Source organism: Symphalangus syndactylus, chromosome 12 (assembly GCF_028878055.3).
Source record: "Symphalangus syndactylus isolate Jambi chromosome 12, NHGRI_mSymSyn1-v2.1_pri, whole genome shotgun sequence".
Classification (NCBI taxonomy): Eukaryota; Metazoa; Chordata; class Mammalia; order Primates; family Hylobatidae; genus Symphalangus; species Symphalangus syndactylus.
Window position 1 is genome coordinate 39,690,379 of NC_072441.2, and position 22,075 is coordinate 39,712,453.

The 22,075-nt window shown below is 36.9% G+C and overlaps 1 protein-coding gene across 1 annotated transcript in view; it reads right to left on the reverse strand.

Annotated features, from left to right (window-relative positions):
• Positions 1-22,075, reverse strand: part of COL24A1 (collagen type XXIV alpha 1 chain) — a 486,748-nt gene that overhangs the window by 112,406 nt on the left and 352,267 nt on the right. Inside the window, exons 35-39 of the mRNA XM_063624268.1 lie at positions 16,503-16,556; positions 14,616-14,669; positions 13,940-13,993; positions 7,737-7,790; positions 7,442-7,549 (exon numbers count right to left, since the gene is read on the reverse strand). Coding sequence (XP_063480338.1) covers positions 7,442-7,549; positions 7,737-7,790; positions 13,940-13,993; positions 14,616-14,669; positions 16,503-16,556 — 324 coding nt within the window. The remainder of the gene's footprint in view (positions 1-7,441; positions 7,550-7,736; positions 7,791-13,939; positions 13,994-14,615; positions 14,670-16,502; positions 16,557-22,075) is intronic.

The following is a 22,075-nucleotide window of genomic DNA, read 5'->3' on the forward strand; positions in this document are numbered from 1 at the left end:
TTTTATATCTCATCGGCAATGTATAAGGGTTCCAATTTCTCTATATCCTCATTAACACTAACCATCCTAGTAGGTATGAAGTGGTATCTCACTGTGGTTTTGATTTACATTTTCCTGATATTTGTAATGATATTAAGCATCTTTTCATGCACTTATTAGCCATTTGTATATCTTCTTTGGAGATATTTAAGTCTGTCCATTTTTCATTTATGTTAATTATCTTATTATCAGATTGTTAATATATTCTGGATACAAGTCCCTTATCATATATGACTTTCAAATATTTTCTCCTATTATGTGGGTTGATATTTTACTTTTTACTTGATTGTGCCCTATGAACCAAAAATCTTTTAATTTTAATGAAGTCCAATTTACCTTAGAAGACGTACTCCTATGTTTTCTTCTAAGACTTTTACAGTTTTAGCTCTTACATTTAGGTCTATGACTCATTTTGAGTTCATTTTTTCTGTAGTATAAGGAAGGGTTCAACTTTATTCTTTTGCATGTGGTTATCCAGTTGTTCCAGCACTATGTGGTGAAAAGACCATTCTTTCTCTCATTGAATTGTCTTGGCATATGATGTGCTTTTCTAAATGAAATTTACTTTGTTCTTTTACTATAATTTGTTTCATTTCTTGAGATAGCCAATAACACTAACCACACTTTGAATAAAACCCAAATTTCTTATCATAGCTTAAAAAGTCCTTCATGATCTACTTCCTACCTATTTCTTCAAACTCATCTCAAACAACTTTTCACTATTTATTATGCTGCAGCTGTAACAGCCTCCTTTTAGTTTTCTAAAAATACTTAGCTCATTCTCACCTCTATATCTTGGCCATTGCTGCTTCATCTATCTTGAAGGATCTTCCCACAGTTCTTTGCTTGATGGGTTCCTTTTTATTTTTCATGTCTCAATGTAATTGTCTCCTATTCAGAGAAGCCTTCTCTCACTACCCTAGCTGAAATATATTCTCTATCTTTAACTAGTTGGCTTTTCTACCCATAATCAGTTATTCTCTTTCATTAGTATGTTTGTTTCCATTATTGCATTATCACAATCTGCAGTGATCTTTTAATCTGTCAGTCTTCTTCATTAGATTATAACACTTGAGGGTCAGGAAACTTGGTAGTCTTGTTCTCCACTGTATCCCCAATGTTTAGTAGAGTTCTTGGCTCATAGAAGATACTCAAAAACTTCATCAAATTCACAAATGAACAAAAATATTTTATAGAATCACAGTCTGTAAGGCTGAATAAAAGTTTATAAAATCTAGGATAATGAATTTTTTTAAAGCCTTAGAACCTTTACTTCCAAAGAAAATCTACATTAAAAATCTATGTTAAAAAGACATACAAGGACCATTCCAGACTGATGTAGGAATAGAAAAAATGGGGCCCTGCTAACTTAGTATCCCTCCTGACACAACCATCTTGGGCAGTTCTGCATAGCTCCAACCCCTTTATTTTGTGTCATGTGTGAACATATAAATCAAAGAATGACTCACTCAACAATGTACAGCTCTTTAGTGGGAGAACAGGGACACAGTGGTCAGTGGGCTTGCTATTTGTGTTGCTCTATGATGAAACTGTTCAGAATAAACAAGCCTAACACCAGAGTCACAGAAACCACTCAGATGATAAAGATTTAGATAATCATTTACTCCATAATGCCATTTAATGCTGACCCTAAATTCCCAACTGATTGTTTCCAAGGAAACTATGTTAGAAACAAGAAACACTTCCGTGAAGAAAGTCATTGGTAGCTTGATGGGGATGGCATTGAATATATAAATTACCTTGGGCAGTATGGCCATTTTCATGATATTGATTCTTCCTATCCATGAGCATGGAATGTTCTTCCATTTGTTTGTGTCCTCTTTTATTTCGTTGAGCAGTGGTTTGTAGATCTCCTTGAAGAGGTCCTTCACATCCCTTGTAAGTTGGATTCCTAGGTATTTTATTCTCTTTGAAGCAATTGTGAATGGGAGTTCCTCATGATTTGGCTCTCTGTTTGTCTGTTATTGGTGTATAAGAATGCTTGTGATTTTTGCACATTGATTTTGTATCCTGAGAATTTGCTGAAGTTGCTTATCAGCTTAAGGAGATTTTGGGATGAGACGATGGGGTTTTCTAGATATACAATCATGTCATCTGCAAACATGCACAATTTGACTTCTCTTTTCCTAATTGAATACCCTTTATTTCTTTCTCTTGCCTGATTGCCCTGCCCAGAACTTCCAACACTATGTTGAATAGGAGTGGTGAGAGAGGGCATCCTTGTCTTGTGCCAGTTTTCAAAGGGAATGCTAGACTTAAATGTTAGACCTAAAACCATAAAATCCCTAGAAGAAAATGTAGGCAATACCATTCAGGACATAGGCATGGGCAAGGACTTCATGTCTAAAACACCAAAAGCAATGGCAACAAAAGCCAAAATTGACAAATGGGATCTAATTAAACTAAAGAGCTTCTGCACAGCAAAAGAAACTACCATCAGAGTGGACAGGCAACCTACAGAATGGGAGAAAATTTTTGCAATCTACTCTTCTGACAAAGGGCTAATATCCAGAATCTACAAAGAACTCAAACAAACTTACAAGCAAAAAACAACGCCATCAAAAAGTGGGCAAAGGATATGAACAGATACTTCTCAAAAGCAGACATCTATGCAGCCAACAGACACATGAAAAAATGCTCATCATCACTGGCCATCAGAGAAATGCAAATCAAAACCACAGTGAGATATCATCTCACACCAGTTAGAATGGCCATCATTAAAAAGTCAGGAAACAACAAGTGCTGGAGAGGATGTGGAGAAATAGGAACACTTTTACACTGTTGGTGGGACTGTAAACTAGTTCAACCATTGTGGAAATCAGTGTGGTGATTCCTCAAGGATCTAGAACTAGAAATACCATTTGACCCAGCAATCCCATGACTGGGTATATACCCAAAGGATTATATATCAAGCTGCTATAAAGACACATGCACACGTGTGTTTATTGCAGCACTATTCACAATAGCAAAGACTTGGAACCAACCCAAATGTCCATCAATGATAGACTGGATTAAGAAAATGTGGCACAAATACAACATGGAATACTATGCAGCCATAAAAAAGGATGAGTTCATGTCCTTTGTTGGGACATGGATGAAGCTGGAAACCATCATTCTCAGCAAACTATCGCAAGGACAAAAAACCAAACACCACATGTTCTCACTCATAGGTGGGAATTGAACAATGAGAACACTTGGACACAGGAAGGGAAATATCACACACTGTCGTGGGGTACGGGGAGTGGGGAGGGATAGCATTAGGAGATATATCTAATGTAAATGACGAGTTAATGGGTGCAGCACACCAACATGGCACATATATACATATGTAACAAACCTGCACGTTGTGCACATGTACCCTAGAACTTAAAGTATATATATATAAAAAAACACATTATAAACATTTGCTATAAAAAAGAAACAAGAAACACATATATCTTATCATTCTTTTCTAACTATTGATATTCTTCTCATCTTTATGACTTCACTTTTAAGATCTTATTTAAAAAACTTATTTGAGAAGGTCACTTCATTTCATTTTATCTTCCCTTAAGATATTTACCTCTACCTAATATCATACCACCTTAAACAGATAGTAAAAACTGCATTTCAATAAATCCAACCAAATTTTGTCCTAAACATATAAAACAGGACAATTTCATTTTAATACATCCAACTTTGTAGTTTACAGTTTCACATCTGTTCAGATCTTAGACAACACAGTGGTAGATTTTTTAGCATAGATAACAGACCGTAAGTCAGGCAGATGTTTCTTTTCAGATGCTTCCCAATTCTTTTCTCATGCAGAGTTATGCATTTAGGCAACTGAACATTTTAGCACAAGATTCTAGCATAAAATATACAATTTTTTTTTTCTGTTTAAAGAAATCTAACTCCTGGATTTGGAATTCGTTACGGATGCTTCCCTTGCTTTATTTTTCAATCCAGATCTCATTCCTCAATCTTCTAGGAAGTAACGAGATCTTTTCTTTTCTTGAAAAAAAAAAGTTTTATTTCTTTCTCTTACTCTCTTTCTTATTTATTTTGTAAGAACCCAAGGTAGCATCTTTGTGACACTGCCTAAGGAAAAATTTTTAAAGTGCAAAAATAAATCCAGCATTAGGCTGTCTGATTAAGCAATAGTTCCTTGGATTGCAAAATTCTTTTGCAAAAATATGCCATGGTATTTTTATTGAGTTTATAAGCTGAAAGCCATTTAAAATTCCAAGGAGAACAACAAAAAGAATAAAAAAACAGATATGTGGTGTTACTAAAAAAAGGCACCAAAGATGTGTACTAGGCATGATTTTTCCTGGGAAAAATTATGAAGCAGATGAAATCTGTGTTTATCATTTTTCCATGCCTTGTTTTGAGCCCCTGTTCCATCTCTGCTCTACCCGTCACCAGCTGTCATACTGTATCATTCCTCTTTGGGATTCCATGCTGTGGTATTCTATGGTATATGTTTAGACTTTCCCTTCTCTTAATTCTGTTTTTTCCCTCTCTACAAACTCTTAGGATTCTGCTAGAGAACTACGCTAGTTGATTTTTTAAAAATACATACTAAAGTATGAATAACTGTTGGTGGTTTTTTAACCTAAAAACAAATTTGACAAGAATGATCAGGAAGATAATCACACTTTCTTGGCATTTCTTACTTGGCTTCTCTGTGGGTCCAGGCCTGACACTAATGGAAGAGGGATGAGTCCTCTAACAAAGATGAAAATTATTAAGAACTCTAGAAAGGAAGAATATGGGGACAAAGCTGGTTAACCCATGGGTAAGCAAGGCTTAGAGACACAAAGCCAGAAAATAAAGAAATTTCTTTAATGGCTGGGTGTAGCGGCTCACGCCTGTAATCCCCGCACTTTGGGAGGCCAAAGTAGGGGGATCACTTGAGTTCAGGAGTTTTAGACCAGCCTGGCCAACATGGTGAAACCCCGTTTCTACTAAAAATACAAAAATTAGGTGGGTGTGGTGGTGGGTGCCTGTACTCCCAGCTACTTGGGAGGCTGAGGCAGGAGAATCGTTTGAACCCGGGAGGCAGAGGTTGCAGTGAGCCAAGATCGTGCCACTGCATTTCTGGGTGACAGAGTGAGACTCTGTCTAAAAGAAAAGATTCTTTATTAATAACTTCTTTAGTGATTATTCTTTAGTAAATTAATAAAGCAGTGCCATCTGCTATATTATCTTGTACAAATCTCTTAGCTTTTTCTAAGTTTTTTTCCCAGTTGTAAAATAGGGAATAATAACATCTATAGGTTATTGGGAGGATCCTATGACAGTATATAAGTGAAATTATATTGTTTAATGTTTGGACTAATGATGTTTAAGATAATTTTGGGGGCTGGGCGTGGAGGCTCACACTTGTAATCCCAGCACTTTGGGAGGCCGAGGCTGGTGGATCACTTGAGGTCAGGAGTTTGAGACCAGCCTGACCCACATGGTAAAACCCAGTCTCTACTAAAAATATAAAAATTAGCCTGGCATGGTGGTGCGTGCCTGTAGTCCCAGCTACTCTGGAGGCAGAGGTAAGAGAATCTCTTGAACCCGGGAGGCGGAGGTTGCAGTGAGCCTAGATCATGCCGTTGCACTCCAGCCTGGGTGACAGAGTGAGACTCTATCTCATAAATAAAAAAATAAATAAGATAATTTTTTTGGGATTCCTAAGTACTTTGTATTTGCTGTGCTGGAACACCCATCACAGTTCTCCAGGTCTGAGGGCAGGACAGAGAAGCAATGGGCACTTACCACTACTGTAAAACTGAAGAGAAAAAAGTTGCCATTTGCCAGTGCTCAAAAATAATCTGATACTTCTGGTTTATCTTCATTCTTCAAATGTTATTTTGAATATGCTATTATTCAAAATATATTGGGGGTAGATGTGTTATAATATTATTTTAATTGCTGCTAAAGGAATTATAGTCATTGATAAAAATGAATGGTAAGACAGCTAGTTTGTGTTTCATTTATGGTATTTGTTGTTTTCTTCCAGACAGAGCTTTCCTCTTAGTCCTGCAAACCTAATTGAGCTGATTGGGGCAGGGCCCATTCAATGATCCGCAGGTTAGAAGCCAGAGGAAAAGAGAAGGACAGAAAAAAAAGCTGAAAATTATAAACGCTGTAAACCACTACTTTGTCTTCCAGCCTGCCTGCATGATCAGTTTACTCATAATTAGTTCCTCAGTCTTTACTGAGCCCCCATGTGGAAATACTGGAGCACAGAAGCACTGTGGTTTATGGGAAGAAGTAAAGACAGAGCATCTGGTTTTGAAGAGCTAAGTTTTCTCTTGGGGAAGAGTCCCACATGCTTAAATGCTGCAATCTTTAAAAGGCAGAATAAAACTGCCAGAGTACAGAAGAAAGAGAAACCATTTTCTGGTAGGGTCAAAACGGATGACTCCTAAAACAGGAGAATACCTCCAAATGCATGAACATTTAGAGAAGGAAAGACAATAACTTTGAGGAGAACCCATGTTTAAAGATATGAGACAAGAAAAAGGGAACAGTAAAATGAAACAATAGAATGACCAGATAGGCAGTATCTGGAAGACTATAATAAATATAAATTAAGCATTTAAGCAAAAAAGATGCTATTTTCTCTCTCTCTCTCTCTCTCTCTTTTTGAGATGGAGTCTCACTCTGTCTCCCAGGCTGGAGTGCAGTGACACGATCTTGGCTGACTGTAACCTCCGCCTCCCGGGTTCAAGCGATTCTCCTGCCTCAGCCTCCCGAGTAGCTGGAATTACAAGCACGCACCACGGCGCCCAGCTAATTTTTGTATTTTTAGTGGAGGAGGGGTTTCACCATGTTGGCCAGGCTGGTCTCTAACTCCTGACCTCAGGTGATCCACCCACTTCGGCTTCCCAAAGTGTGGGATCACAGGCCTGGTCATTATTCTTATTATTTATTAACATCTTCCATTTGTCTTGAGGTGAGATAATTTGTTCAAAATGATGTTTAGAACTTCCCTTGAAGTAATAACAAAATTTAAGATCAGATCTGATAGCTCATATTACACTTGCAAAGAATTTCTTGTTTCATCCTGGAGTTGGGATATTACTCTACAACAATAATGTCAGTTATAGGAATAAAGATCCAAAATATTTAATCAAACTAAGTTTGAGACAACATAAAACATTCCTTTATAAATGCTTTATGACAGAAGTTACATGGCTTATGGAAAAAGTATCTTTCCTCTTTGGATCTTAGGAGGGCTGATAATCAGTCCTTGACTTTTCCTTCTCTCAGGCCACAGTTCCACATACACAATTACTCACTGGATATATAAGGAGGTCAGAGTGTGTGTAGGTGTGTGCATGTGTACACATACAGGCAGTAAATTAACTTAGTATTTGAAAGTGAACCCAGCAGTACTTACCAGAAGGCCCATTTGGCCTGATCTACCCAAGGGCCCTATAATTCCTGGTAAGCCCATCTCTCCTTTTTCTCCATCCTCTCCAGGAAGTCCCTTTCCTCCTGGCACTCCCTGTAATGCAATAAAAAATTTTTCTATAAAGGAATATAGTGAAATAATTATGCCAGTAACAAACAGGTTTTTGTCACACAAAAATAATGATGTCTAATATTTTAAAGATTTTACAAAACATCTATTTTATATATAATAAAATATATAATATATATATATAATATATAATGTTAAAAGTATAATTTACCTTTAACCCATCTTTTCCTTGGAGACCTTCTTCTCCAGGAGCTCCTGGTTCACCCTATTTTGTAGCAGAAACAGTATGATTGAATTTTTTTTTGCTATATTATTTATCTTATTTTATTTTTAGCCCACAGCATATATGGAAAATAGCAAATTTGTGTTCACTTATTTCTACTACCTTATTTCTAAAGAGGATTTGACAGTATAATGAGCATGATTTAATTTGCCTTGAATAGCTCTGAAGATGATTTCATGATTCAGAGTGTCATAAATTCAAATATAAGATGATACCAGAATATTAATAAATTTTAGATAATTAAAGTAATATATTTCCATTTGGTAGCTCTAGAATTTATATAGCCAGACTTGTGTTTCTGAGTTCAAGAAATGTAAATACTGCATCTCATAAAGTTAAAGTGCTTTGCTATACTGAATTTACATGGATTAATAAAACTTGATTCAGTTATGACCACACTACCAGATTTTTAGAGTTTCCATATTTTCTCCCTTTCAATAGAGAGGTAAAGATTAAGGTTCTGCAACAAATTCAGGAAATACAGAGAACACCACAAAGATACTCCTCGAGAAGAGCAACTCCAAGACACATAATTGTCAGATTCACCAAAGTTGAAAAGAAGGAAAAAATGTTAAGAGCAGCCAGAGAGAAAGGTCGGGTTAACCACAAAGGGAAGCCCATCAGATTAACAGCGGATCTCTTGGCAGAAACTCTACAAGCCAGAAGACAGTGGGGGCCAATATTCGACATTCCTAAAGAAAAGAATTTTCAACCCAGAATTTCATATCCAGCCAAACTAAGCTTCATAAGTGAAGGAAAAATAAAATACTTTGCAGACAAGCAAATGCTGAGAGATTTTGTCACCACCAGGCCTGCCCTACAAGAGCTCCTGAAGGAAGCACTAAACATGGAAAGGAACAACCAGTACCAGCCATTGCAAAAACATGCCAAATTGTAAAGATGATTGATGCTAGGAAGAAACTGCATCAACTAATGAGCAAAATAACCAGCTAACATCATAATGACAGGATCAAACTCACACATAACAATATTAACCTTAAATGTAAATGGGCTAAATGCTCCAATTAAAAGACACAGACTGGCAAATTGGATAAAGTGTGCTGTATTCAGGAGACCTATCTCACGTGCAGAGACACACATAAGCTCAAAATAAAGGGACGGAGGAAGATCTACCAAGCAAATGGAAAACAAAAAAAGGCAGGGGTTAAAATCCTAGTCTCTGATAAAACAGACTTTAAAGCAACAAAGATCAAAAGAGACAAAGAAGGCCATTCATAATGGTAAAGGGATCAATTCAACAAGAAGAGCTAACTATCCTAAATACATATGCACCCAATACAGGAGCACCCAGATTCATAAAGCAAGTCCTTAGAGACCTACAAAGAGACTAAGACTCCCACACAATAATAATGGGAGACTTTAACACCCCATTGTCAACATTAGACAGATAAACGAGACAGAAAGTTAACAAGGATATCCAGGAATTGAACTCATCTCTGCACCAAGCAGACCTAATAGACATCTATAGAACTCTCCACCCCAAATCAACAGAATATACATTCTTCTCAGCACCACATCGCACTTATTCCAAAATTGACCACATAGTTGGAAGTAAAACACTCCTCAGCATATGTAAAAGAACAGAAATTATAACAAACTGTCTCTCAGACCACGGTACAATCAAACTAGAACTCAGGATTAAGAAACACACTCAAAACCGCTCAACCACACGGAAACTGAACAACCTGCTCCTGAACGACTACAGGATACATAACGAAATGAAGGCAGAAATAAAGATGTTCTTTGAAACCGATGAGAACAAAGACACAATGTACCAGAATCTCTGGGACACATTTAAAGCAGTGTGTAGGGGGAAATTTATAGCACTAAATGCCCACAAGAGAAAGCAGGAAAGATCTAAAATTGACACCCTAACATCACAATTAAAAGAACTAGAGAAGCAAGAGCAAACACATTCAAAAGTTAGCAGAAGGCAAGAAATAACTAAGATCAGAGCAGAACTGAAGGAGATAGAGACACAAAAAACCCTTCAAAAAAATCAATGAATCCAAGAGCTGCTTTTCTGAAAAGATCAACAAAATTGATAGACTGCTAGCAACACTAATAATGAAGAAAAGAGAGAAGAATCAAATAGACTCAATACAAAATGATAAAGGGGATATCACCACCGATCCCACAGAAATACAAACTACCATCAGAGAATACTATAAACACCTCTACACAAATAAACAAGAAAATCTAGAAGAAATAGATAAATTCCTGGACACATACACCCTCCCAAGACTAAGCCAGGAAGAAGTTGAATCCCTGAATAGACCAATAATAGGCTCTAAATTGAGGCAATAATTAATAGCCTACCAACCAAAAAAAGGCCAGGACCAGACAGATTCACAGCCGAATTCTACCAGAGGTACAAGGAAGATCTGGTACCATTCCTTCTGAAACTATTCCAATCAATAGATAAAGAGGGAATCCTCCCTAACTCATTTTATGAGGCCAGCATCATCCTGATACCAAAGCTGGCAGAGACACAACAAAAGAAGAGAATTTTAGACCAATATCTCTGATGAACTTCGATGCAAAAACCCTCAGTAAAATACTGGCAAACCAAAGCCAGCAGCACATCAAAAAGCTTACGCACCATGATCAAGTGGGCTTCATCCCTGGGATGCAAGGCTGGTTCAACATACACAAATCAATAAATGTAATCTAGCATATAAACAGAACCAAAGATAAAAACCACATGATTATCTCAATAGATGCAGAAAAGGCCTTTGACAAAATTCAACAACCTTTCATGCTAAAAACTCTCAATAAATTAGGTATTGATGAGACATATCTCAAAACAATAAGAGCTATTTATGACAAACCCACAGCCAATATCATACTGAATGGGCAAAAACTAGAAGTATTTCCTTTGAAAACTGGCACAAGACAGGGATGTCCTCTCTCACCACTCCTATTCAACATGGTGTTGCAAGTTCTGGCCAGGGCAATCAGGCAGGAGAAGGAAATAAAGGGTATTCAGTTAGGAAAAGAGGAAGTCAAATTGTCCCTGTTTGCAGATGACATGATTATATATTTAGAAAACCCCATTGTCTCAGCCCAAAATCTCCTTAAGCTGATAAGCAACTTCTGCAAAGTTTCAGGATACAAAATCAGTGTGCAAAAATCACAAGCATTCTTATACACCAATAACAGACAAACAGAGAGCCAAATCATGAGTGAATTCCCATTCACAATTGCTTCAAAGAGAATAAAATATCTGGGAATCCAGCTTACAAGGGATGTGAAGCACCTCTTCAAGGAGAACTACAAACCACTGCTCAATGAAATCAAAGAGGACACAAACAAATGGAAGAACATTCCATGCTCATGGATAGGAAGAATCAATATCATGAAAATGGCCATATTGCCCAAGGTAATTTATAGATTCAATACCATCCCCATCAAGCTACTAATGACTTTCTTCATAGAATTGGAAAAAACTACTTTAAAGTTCATATGGAACTAAAAAAGAGGCCGCATTGCCAAGACAATCCTAAGCCAAAAGAACAAAGCTGGAGGCATCATGCTACCTGACTTCAAACTATACTACAAGGCTACTGTAACCAAAACAGCTGGTACCAAAACAGAGATATAGACCAATGGAACAGAACTGAGCCCTCAGAAATAATACCACACATCTATAACTATCTGATCTTTGACAAACTTGACAAAAACAAGAAATGGGGAAAGGATTCCCTATTTAATAAATGGTGCTGGGAAAACTGGCTAGCCATATGTAGAAAGCTGAAACTGGATCCCTTCCTTACACCTTATACTAAAATTAATTCAAGATGGATTAAAGACTTAAATCCTAGACTTAAAACCATAAAAATCCTAGAAGAAAACCTAGGCAATACCATTCAGGACATAGGCATGGGCAAGGACTTCATGTCTAAAACACCAAAAGCAATGGCAACAAAAGCCAAAATTGACAAATGGGATCTAATTAAACTAAAGAGCTTCTGCACAGCAAAAGAAACTACCATCACAGTGAACAAGCAACCTACAGAATGGGAGAAAATTTCTGCAATCTACTCTTCTGACAAAGGGCTAATATCCAGAATCTACAATGAACTCAAACAAACTTACAAGCAAAAAACAAACAATGCCATCAAAAAGTGGTCTAAGGATATGAACAGACATTTCTCAAAAGCAGACATCTATGCAGCCAACAGACACATGAAAAAATGCTCATCATCACTGGCCATCAGAGAAATGCAAATCAAAACCACAATGAGATACCATCTCACACCAGTTAGAATGGTGATCATTAAAAAGTCAGGAAACAGCCGGGCGCGGTGGCTCACGTCTGTAATCCCAGCACTTTGGGAGGCCGAGGCGGGCGGATCACGAGGTCAGGAGATCGAGACCATCCTGGCTAAAACGGTGAAACCCCATCTCTACTAAAAATACAAAAAATTAGCCGGGCGTGGTGGTGGGCAGCTGTAGTCCCAGCTACTCGGGAGGCTGAGGCAGGAGAATGGCGTGAACCCAGGAGGCAGAGCTTGCAGTGAGCTGAGATTGCGCCACTGCACTCCAGCCTGGGCGACAGAGCGAGACTCCGTCTCAAAAAAAAAAAAAAAAAAGTCAGGAAACAACAAGTACTGGAGAGGATGTGGAGAAATAGGAACACTTTTACACTGTTGGTGGGACTGTAAACTAGTTCAACCATTGTGGAAATCAGTGTAGTGATTCCTCAAGGATCTAGAACTAGAAATACCATTTGACCCAGCAATCCCATGACTGGGTATATACCCAAAGGATTATATATCAAGCTGCTATAAAGACACATGCACACGTGTGTTTATTGCAGCACTATTCACAATAGCAAAGACTTGGAACCAACCCAAATGTCCATCAATGATAGACTGGATTAAGAAAATGTGGCACAAATACAACATGGAATACTATGCAGCCATAAAAAAGGATGAGTTCATGTCCTTTGTTGGGACATGGATGAAGCTGGAAACCATCATTCTCAGCAAACTATCGCAAGGACAAAAAAACCAAACACCACATGTTCTCACTCGTAGGTGGGAACTGAACAATGAGAACACTTGGACACAGGAAGGGAAATATCACACACTGTCGTGGGGTACGGGGAGTGGGGAGGGATAGCATTAGGAGATATATCTAATGTAAATGACGAGTTAATGGGTGCAGCACACCAACATGGCACATGTATACATATGTAACAAACCTGCACGTTGTGCACATGTACCCTAGAACTTAAAGTATAAGAAAAAAGAAAAGATTAAGGCTCTGGTATGTTAATTAGTTGTCTTTTAGATATGGAACTTGCAGAAATGTAGAACTATACTTTATGAAGCTATTAAAGTAGGACTGGCTCTCTTGATACTAAAATTATTTAAAAGTAAATTAATTAGTGCATATTTATAGTTGCTCCATCTTTCCTCTCACTGACATTTCTATTATCCTCGCCTCCCATTCACCCCACCCCACACAAAAAAGGGAAAGTAAGAAGGAAGAAGCCAGATACAAAATATATCTCACTACTTTGTCTTTTAGTGAATAAATGTCTCTTAAAATTATCTTGGGCACTATTATCTTAGGAAAAAACTGCTTACCACAGTTCAAAATTAAGGCTGTCTATGTTAGCATAACTTATCAAAGCTATCTAATTGCAACAATTTACAATTATGTCCTTGCATCTTGTTAACTTTACATGGTCATAGGTTTGGTTTTTTTAGAGCAAATTAAATCTATAAATTAGATTTCAATCTTTTATCTGTCTTGTTCGGTCAGGAACTATTCTGAGAGTTGATCACTGGTATTTGTGCATTTCTTCTTAATGCTAACATTAATGACAATCACAGTGACTCCACATTTTTGGTAAGGGTTCTACAAAGTATACCTGATTTTGAGAAAAGGACATATGAGGTTAAGACTCTAAATACTACTAAATTAGTATAGGGACAAGGTTTGGGATGCAGCTTTTGAAATTATGAAGTAAAACAAACATTTTCTATAATGTATCAGAAAGGTTTATTACCCTATTTTTTGAGTGTTTAGACTAATAAGTTTCGAGTCTCTGAAAGAAGCGGGTTAGTGTATGAAAAGAGTTTCAAGTGGGCACTCACCCGTAAACCTGGTTCCCCAGTTCCTCCAACACTGCCTGCAGGTCCAACGTCTCCCTGAAGAAACAAAGGGAAAGATTAAACTCTTTTCTACTAAGACTGCATGGCTAATTATGGAGGGCATGCCATAAGGCACGGTTCCCCAGTGCCTGGGCCGTAGATGGTACCTGTCCAAGGCCTGTTAGGAAATGTGCCGCACAACAGCAGGTGAGCAGCTGGTGAGCCAGCATTACTGTCTGAGCTCCACCTCCTGTCAGATCAGCAGCAGCATTAGATTCTCATAGAAGCAAGAACTCTATTGTGAACTGTGCATTCAAGGGATCTGGGTTGCTCATTCCTTATGGGAATCTAATGCCTGATGATCCGAGTTAGAACAGTTTCATCCTGAAATCATCCCCTGCTCCGCTTCCATCTGTGGAAAAACTGTCTTCCATGAAACTGGTCCCTGGTGCCAGCCAAATAGGCTGGGGACTGCTGTCATAAGGAATAGGAGTTCCAAAACATTTCCTGTTTTTATCTGGGGGCTTCCACCTGCTTTCAAGTTGGCAAATGTAGGGGATTCAATGGTAGCAAATGTAGGGGATTCAATGGTAGCAAATGTAGGGGATTCAATGGTAGCAAATGTAGGGGGTTCAATGGTGAAAGTTTAGAGATTCTCCTTTATTTTTTAGAAGGTTACCTTTGCACCTGGTTCACCTTGGAGACCAGACTCTCCCTCAATGCCTGGAGGTCCCTACAAAAGAGTAATTTGACACATTACAAAGGCAATAGCAATCTCATGAGAAGATGGTGGTAACACTGAACTCAAGGGTGAGATACATGTGTCCAAGAGGGCATAATTGCTGTCCGTTTATAAACTTCATAGCATAAGAACAGATACTTTCTGACACCCTTTAATAGTTCAAATGTCAAGACAACTTCATCTAAAATTAGGACTTTTAGATCCATTTCTTCTAATTCTTTCTCTCATCCTTTAAACCTCATCTAAAGGGATTTGTTCTTCCTTTCCCTTTCTGTAGTGCCTTCAGGAATCTACTTACTTAAAAAATTCACTTTTCCTTATTGGTTTCATACAAATATCATGCAAATAAGAGCTAAATTTATTCACATTATAAATTATAAAAGACACACACACATTATAAAAGACACATTATAAAAGACACACACACACATTATAAAAGACACACACACACACACACACACACACACAGCTTCTTTTCCAGTCTTCTTTCATGGTGGGTCCATTTTTGTTGGGAAGCTTTCAGTTTTCTTTACTTTGAGAACATAGAAGTTCTTGCAACCTCTGGCTATTTCCAGGCCTAAAGTTCCTACTATTGCTTGATGTTACAACTATTTTTGTCTCCAAGAGATATTTACCTTATTTGTGAGCATGCTATGTGTTCCCCTCCCTTCCCTTTAGGGAGGAGAAGAGTTTTATTGGGGACACAGGTGAACAGGTCTGCAGAAGTTAAATCATGTAAACCATTACTTACCATGTTAAGAAATTGGCATTTTATCCTAAAGGCCATGAGAGCTCTTGAAACATTTAAAGGAAACAAATGATATAATAAAGATAAACTGGCAACAAGTAGATGATGGAATTATAGGAGTTGGAGGAGACATGGCATAAGAGCGTAGGGGCTATTACACTGGCAATAGGGATAAAAAGGAAAGGGTAGATTTAAGAGAGAATGGGCAGGGGTAGCCCTATTCAAAAGGAAATGGTCACTGATTAGAGAGGATTAGGTAGAAGAAGGAGTCTAGCATGACTCTCAGTTTTGGGTTATTGGGTGTAAGGGGTATCTTTCATTGAGATGGGAATTAAACAGAGGAAGAACAGTGGGACAGTATTGGATTTGGTTTAGATATTTTAAATTGTAGATGTCTGTGGGATATCTAGGTGGATGTTTAAAAAGATAACAGGAAATCAATAACTGAATCTGAGGAGAGAGGTATAAAATACAACTACCAAGTTGAGAGCTATCAGAGTAATATTGGTAATTAAAGTCACTGTGATAATATGATCACTAAGCCAAGGAAGTAAAAGGGAAACTTCAGGTCAAGACTGAGAAAGGCTAATGAGAAGGTGAAGTGGCAACAAGAGAGAGCAGTTTCACAGCAGCCAAGAGAGGAAAGAATTTGTTTGATGTATTTAGTGCTAAAGTTACAAACAATGGAAATAAAATAATTGGATATTTGTAACAAATTTGGCTTATAATTCCAAAATATATCCTAAATTGGGTAATGTCTCAGTATTCTTCTATACAGGGCATATAATATCTTAGAATGAAAGGTTACCAAGTCAACTTTAAATCAGTGAAGGGAAAGCTCTATCTACTTTTGTTCTGTCATTTCAATGAGGTAATTATTAGAGTAGAACTTTATATGTAAAAAATTAGACATATAATAATAATCTCTGCTTTTAATGGAATTTTAGGCTTTTTTTTGAATATGAAACTATACTATAGAATTATTCCTCATAATATACATCTAATTATTAATTTTACCTTAGAGTGTTACAAAAAGTAGAATATTTATGAACAAGAACTAGCCACAAAAAATTTACCTCCGTGCCCATTTCTCCAGGAGGTCCAACATCACCTTGCAGTCCTCGCAGTCCCTATATTAAAATAAAATTTAAGATATGAGAATAAAAGTTTACTCTATGTCAGTAAATGTATGCATCTGGATATGGGTTTTATAATATAACACATATTTACATAACACATAATGTAAATACATAATATATTTATCAACATATTACTTTACTCTGTATAAACAAAATTATATCTTTAGTTGATTCATTTGTGTGTGTGTGTGTTTGTTTTTGTTTTTGAGACTGAGTTTCACTCTTGTTGCCCAGGCTAGAGTGCAATGGTGCAGTCTCCACTCACTGCAACCTCTGCCTCCCAGCTTCAAGCGATTCTCCTGCCTCTGCCTCGCAAGTAGCTGGGATTACAGGCAATTGCCACCACGCTCAGCTAATTTTCATATTTGTAGTAGAGATGGGATTTCACTATGTTGACCAGGCTGGTCATGGACTCCTGACCTCAGGTGATCCACCTGCCTCAGCCTCCCAAAGTGCTGGGATTACAGGCGTGAGAGCCACTGCGCCCAGCTTCATGTGTGTTTTTAAAATAAATTTACTAAGCTATGCTTGTATTAAAAAGAAAACAGTGGCATTCATTCTTTTATTCTCTAATTTGCTCATTCATTCAACATTTATTAAGCACCTCATAAGTATCATATATTGTGCTAAGCATTTTGACAAGGTATCTTACTTAATGTATGTGATAGTCATTCATCTACTTAAAATTCCTAGCAAATATATGACAAACAAATTTGCATCTTAAAGAAGTAAATATACAATTTTTTTTTACTGACTGTATAGTTTTACCCCTCAAGAATGTCATATAGTTGGAATCATACAGCATGTAACCTTTTCATACTGACTTCTTTAACTTAGCAGTATGCATTTAAGGTTCCTTTCTAAATTTTTGTGGCTTGATAGCTCATTTATTTTTAATGCTGAATAATATTCCATTGTATGGGCATACCACAGTTTGTTTATCCATTTATTCATTGGACATTGTTTTAGTTCACTCAGGATTCTATAACAAAATAGTAGAAATTAATAGCTTATAAACCACGCAAATTTATTTCCCACAGTTCTGGAGGCTGGAAAGTGCAATATCAAGGTGCTGGCAGATTCAGTGTCTGGTGAAGGCCCACTTTCTGCTTCATAGATGGTGCCTTCTAGTTGTATCCTCACATGTTAGAAGGAACGAGCTAGCTCTCTCGTGCATCTTTTATAAAGACACTACTCCCAATCATGAGGGCACAGCGCCTCAAAGATCCTGCCTTATAATACCATTACCTTGGAAATTGGGATTCCCCAACATTTTGGGGAAACACGGTCCAATTATAGCAGACATATTGGTTCATATTGGTTGCTTCAAATTTTTTGCACCTGTAAATAAAGCTGCTATAAACATTCTTGTACAGGTTTTTGTGTGGACCTAAGTTTCGAATTCATTTGGGTAAACACTAAGGATTGTGATCACTGGATCATATGGTAAGAGTATGCCTAGCTTCGTAAAAAACTGACATACTGTCTTCCAAAGTGGCTGTACCATTTTGCATTCTCACCAGCGATGAATGAGAGCTCCTGTTGCTCCACATCCTTGCCAACCTGTGGCATTATCAAAGTTTTAGATTTTAGCCATTCTAACAGGTGTATAGTGGTATGTCATTATTGTTTTAATATGTAATTTACTAATGACATATGATGCTGAGCATATTTTTACATGCTTCTATACCATTTATATATCTTCTTTGGTGTGGTGTCTGTTCAGATTTTTGCCAACATTTTAACTGGCTTTTAAAGAAAATTGTTGACTTTTAAATGTTTTTTTCTTTATTTTGGATACAAGTCTTTTATCAGATATATGTTTTGAAAATATTTTCTCCCAGTCTGTGGACTGTCTCTTCATTCTCTTAACAGTGTTTTTCCAAGGCAGATTTAAAAAGATGTTAATGAAGTCCAACTTACCAGTTTTTTCTTTCATGGGTTGGGCTTTTGGTGATATAGCTAAAAACTCATCAAAAAACCTCAGGTCACACAGATTTTCTTCTATGTTTATATTTTAGGAGTTTTATGGTTTTCTTTTTTACATTTAAGTCTATGGTTCATTTTGAGGGTGTGTGTGTGTGTGTGTGTAAGGTATAAGATCTGCATCTAGATTCATGTTTTGCATGTGGATATCTATTTGTTCCAGCATAATTTGTTGAAAAGGCTATCCATTTTATTTTTGCTCCTTTGTCACAGATCACTTGACTTTATTTGTGACTATATATTGTGTATATTGTGTAGAATAAAGAGTATAACTATGTTCTATTTCTGGGCTTACCACTCTGTTCCAATGATCTACAGTCGACACTTAAAACAACGTAAGGGTTACAGTGCCAACCTCCTGCAGAGTTCAAAATCTGAGTACAACTTTTGACTCCTCCAAAATGTAACCACTTATAGCCTACTGTTGACTGGATGCCTTACTAATAACATAAGCAGATGTTTAACACATATTTTATATGTTATATTGTATTATATATGGTAGTTTTAAAGTAAGCTAGAATAAAGAATACTGTATTCTTAAGTGGAAGTAGAGCATCATCAAGATCTTCATCCTCATTGTCTCCATGCTGACTAGGCTGAGGAGGTGGAAGAAGAGAAGGGGTTGTTCTTGCTGTCGCAGGGGTAGCGGAGGTGAAAGAAAATCCACAAATAAGAGGACCTTTGCAGTTCAAACCCGTGTTGTTCGAGGGTCAATTGTACTTGTCTATTCTTCTGCCAATATTACACTGTCTTGATTACTGTAGTTTTACAGTAAATCGTGAAGTCAGTGCCAGTTTTCCAAGTTTGTTCTTCAGTATTGTATAGGCTATTCTGGGTCTTTTGCCTTTCCATAGGAACTTTAGAATCTTGTTAATATCTACAATGTAACTTGCTTGGATTTTGATTAGAATTGAATTGACTTGATAGATCAATTTGTGAAGAACTAATATCTTAACAATATTGAATCTTTCTACCCATGATCATGAAATATCCTTCCATTTATGTAGATCTCTAATTTCTTTGATCAAAGTTTTCCTCATATAGATCTTGTATATATTTTGTTAGATTTATACCTATTTCTTTCTCTCTTTTTTGTTATTGTGTAACAATGTAAATGGTATTGTGTTTTTCATTTTAAATTCCAATTACTCATTGCTGGTAATATAGAAAAGCAATTGACTTTTGTATATTAACTTATACCCTGTTATGCTACAATCTCATTATAACTGCTTATTAGTTTCGGGAGTTTAAAAAATCAGTTCTTGAAGATTTTTTTACACAGACAGCCATGCCATATACAAAAAAAGACAGTTTTATTTCTTCTTTCCCAATTTGTATACTTTTTATTTTCTTTTCTTATTGCACTAGCTAGGACTTCCAGGACAATGCTGAGTAGGAGTTAAAATTTAACAAAGGAGGAGCATGTTTTCCTTATTCCCTTGTTCTTAAAAGAAAAGTATCTAGTTTTCTCACCAGTAAGTATAATGTTGGCTACAAGGTTTTTTAAAAAATATGTTTTTCAAAAAGCTGAGGAAGTGCCCCTTTATTCCAAGTTTGAGAGTTTTTTTTTAATCATGAATCGTTGTTGGATTTTGTCAAATTATTTTTCTGCATCTTTTCATATCATATTTTCTTATTTAGCCTGTTGAGGTGATGGATTACATTAATTGACATTCTACTGTTAAACCAGCCTTGTATACCTGGAAAAAATTCCACTTGGTTATGATGCATAATTCTGTTTATACATTGTTTGATTCAATTTGCTAATATTTTGTTGAGGATTTTACATCTATGTTCATGAATGATATCGGTCTATAGTTTTCTTGTGATGTGTTTGTCTGGTTTTGTTTTTAGGGTAATGCTCACGTAATGGCCTCATGTGTGTGGCCTCACATAATTAGGAAATATTCTGTTGTTTCTATTTTCTGGAACAGCTTGTACATAATTGGTATCATTTGTTCTTTAAATGTTTAGTTGAATTCACCAATGAGATAACCTGGGACCAGTACTTTCTGTTTTAGAAGGTTATTAGTGATTGATTCTATTTCTTCATCAATACAAGTTGATGAAGATATTGATGGATATCAAATCAAATCAAATCAAATCAAATCAAACCTATTCAGGTTATCCTTTTCTGTTTATATGAGTTTTGGTAAAACACGTCTTTTAAGGAATTGGTCTATTTCATTTATCAAATTTGTGGAAACATTGGGAGGCTGAGGCGGGCCAATCACAAGGTCCGGAGTTTGAGACCAGCCTGACCAACCTGGTGAAACCCCATTTCTACTAAAAATACAAAAAAAAAAAATATTAGCCGGGTGTGGTGGTACGCACCTGTAATCCCAGCTACTCAGGAGGCTGAGGCAGGAGAATCGCTTGAACCTAGGAGGTGGAGGTTGCAGTGAGCTGAGATCATGCCACTGCATTCCAGCCTGGGTGACAGAGCGAGACTCTGTCTCAAAACAGAAAAAAAAAATTGTGAAAATAGAATTGCTCATAATATCTATTTATTGTCATTTTAATGTTAATGAGATCAGTAGTGATGGCCTCTCTTTCACTTCTGACATTTCACTTCTGATATTAGTAATTTGTATTTTCTCTTTTTTTTTCCCTTGGTTAGCCTGGCCTGAGGTTGATTAATTTTGGTTGCATTGATGTTCTCTATCGTTTTCCTGTTTTCTATTGCATTGATTTCTGCTGATTATTACTTATTTTCTTCTGCTTACTTTGTATTTAATTTGCTTTTCTTTTATAGTTTCCTAGGATGGAAGCTTAGATTACTAATCTTAAGTATTTCTTCTTTCCTCGTATTCAGTGCTATAAATTTCCCTCTAGGCACTGCATCCCACGAATTTTGACAAACTATATTTTCATTTAGTTCAAAATATTTTTAAATTATTCCTGAAACTCTTTCTTTGACCAATAAGTTATTAAAAGTGTATTATTTAATCTCCAAATGTTTTGGGATTTTCCAGCCATTTTACTGTGGTGTGAGAGCAAACATTGTATGATGTCTAGTCTTTTAAATTTGTTGTTGCCCGGGCGCAGTGGCACACGCTTGTAATCCCAGCACTTTGGGAGGCCGAGGTGGACGGATCACGAGGTCAGGAGATCAAGACCACAGTGAAACCCCGTCTCTACTAAAAATACAAAAAATTAGCTGGGCATGGTGGCAGGTGCTTGTAGTCCCAGCTACTTGGAGAGGCTGAGGCAGGAGAATGGCGCGAACCCGGGAGGCTCGGCTCACTGCACTGTAGCCTGGGCGACAGAGCAAGACTCCGTCTCAAAAAAAAAAAAAAAATTTGTTAAGATGTTTTATGGTCCAGAATTTGGTCTATCTTGGTGAGTGTTCCATGTCAGTTTGTGAAGAATGCATATTCTACTGTTGTTGGATAACATATTTTATAAATGTAAATTAGATCTAGTTGACTTACGGTACTAACTCTCTCTTGACTAATTTTCTGCCTGCTGGGTCTGTCAATTACTGATAGAAGGGTGTTATTGTCTCCAACTATAATAATAGA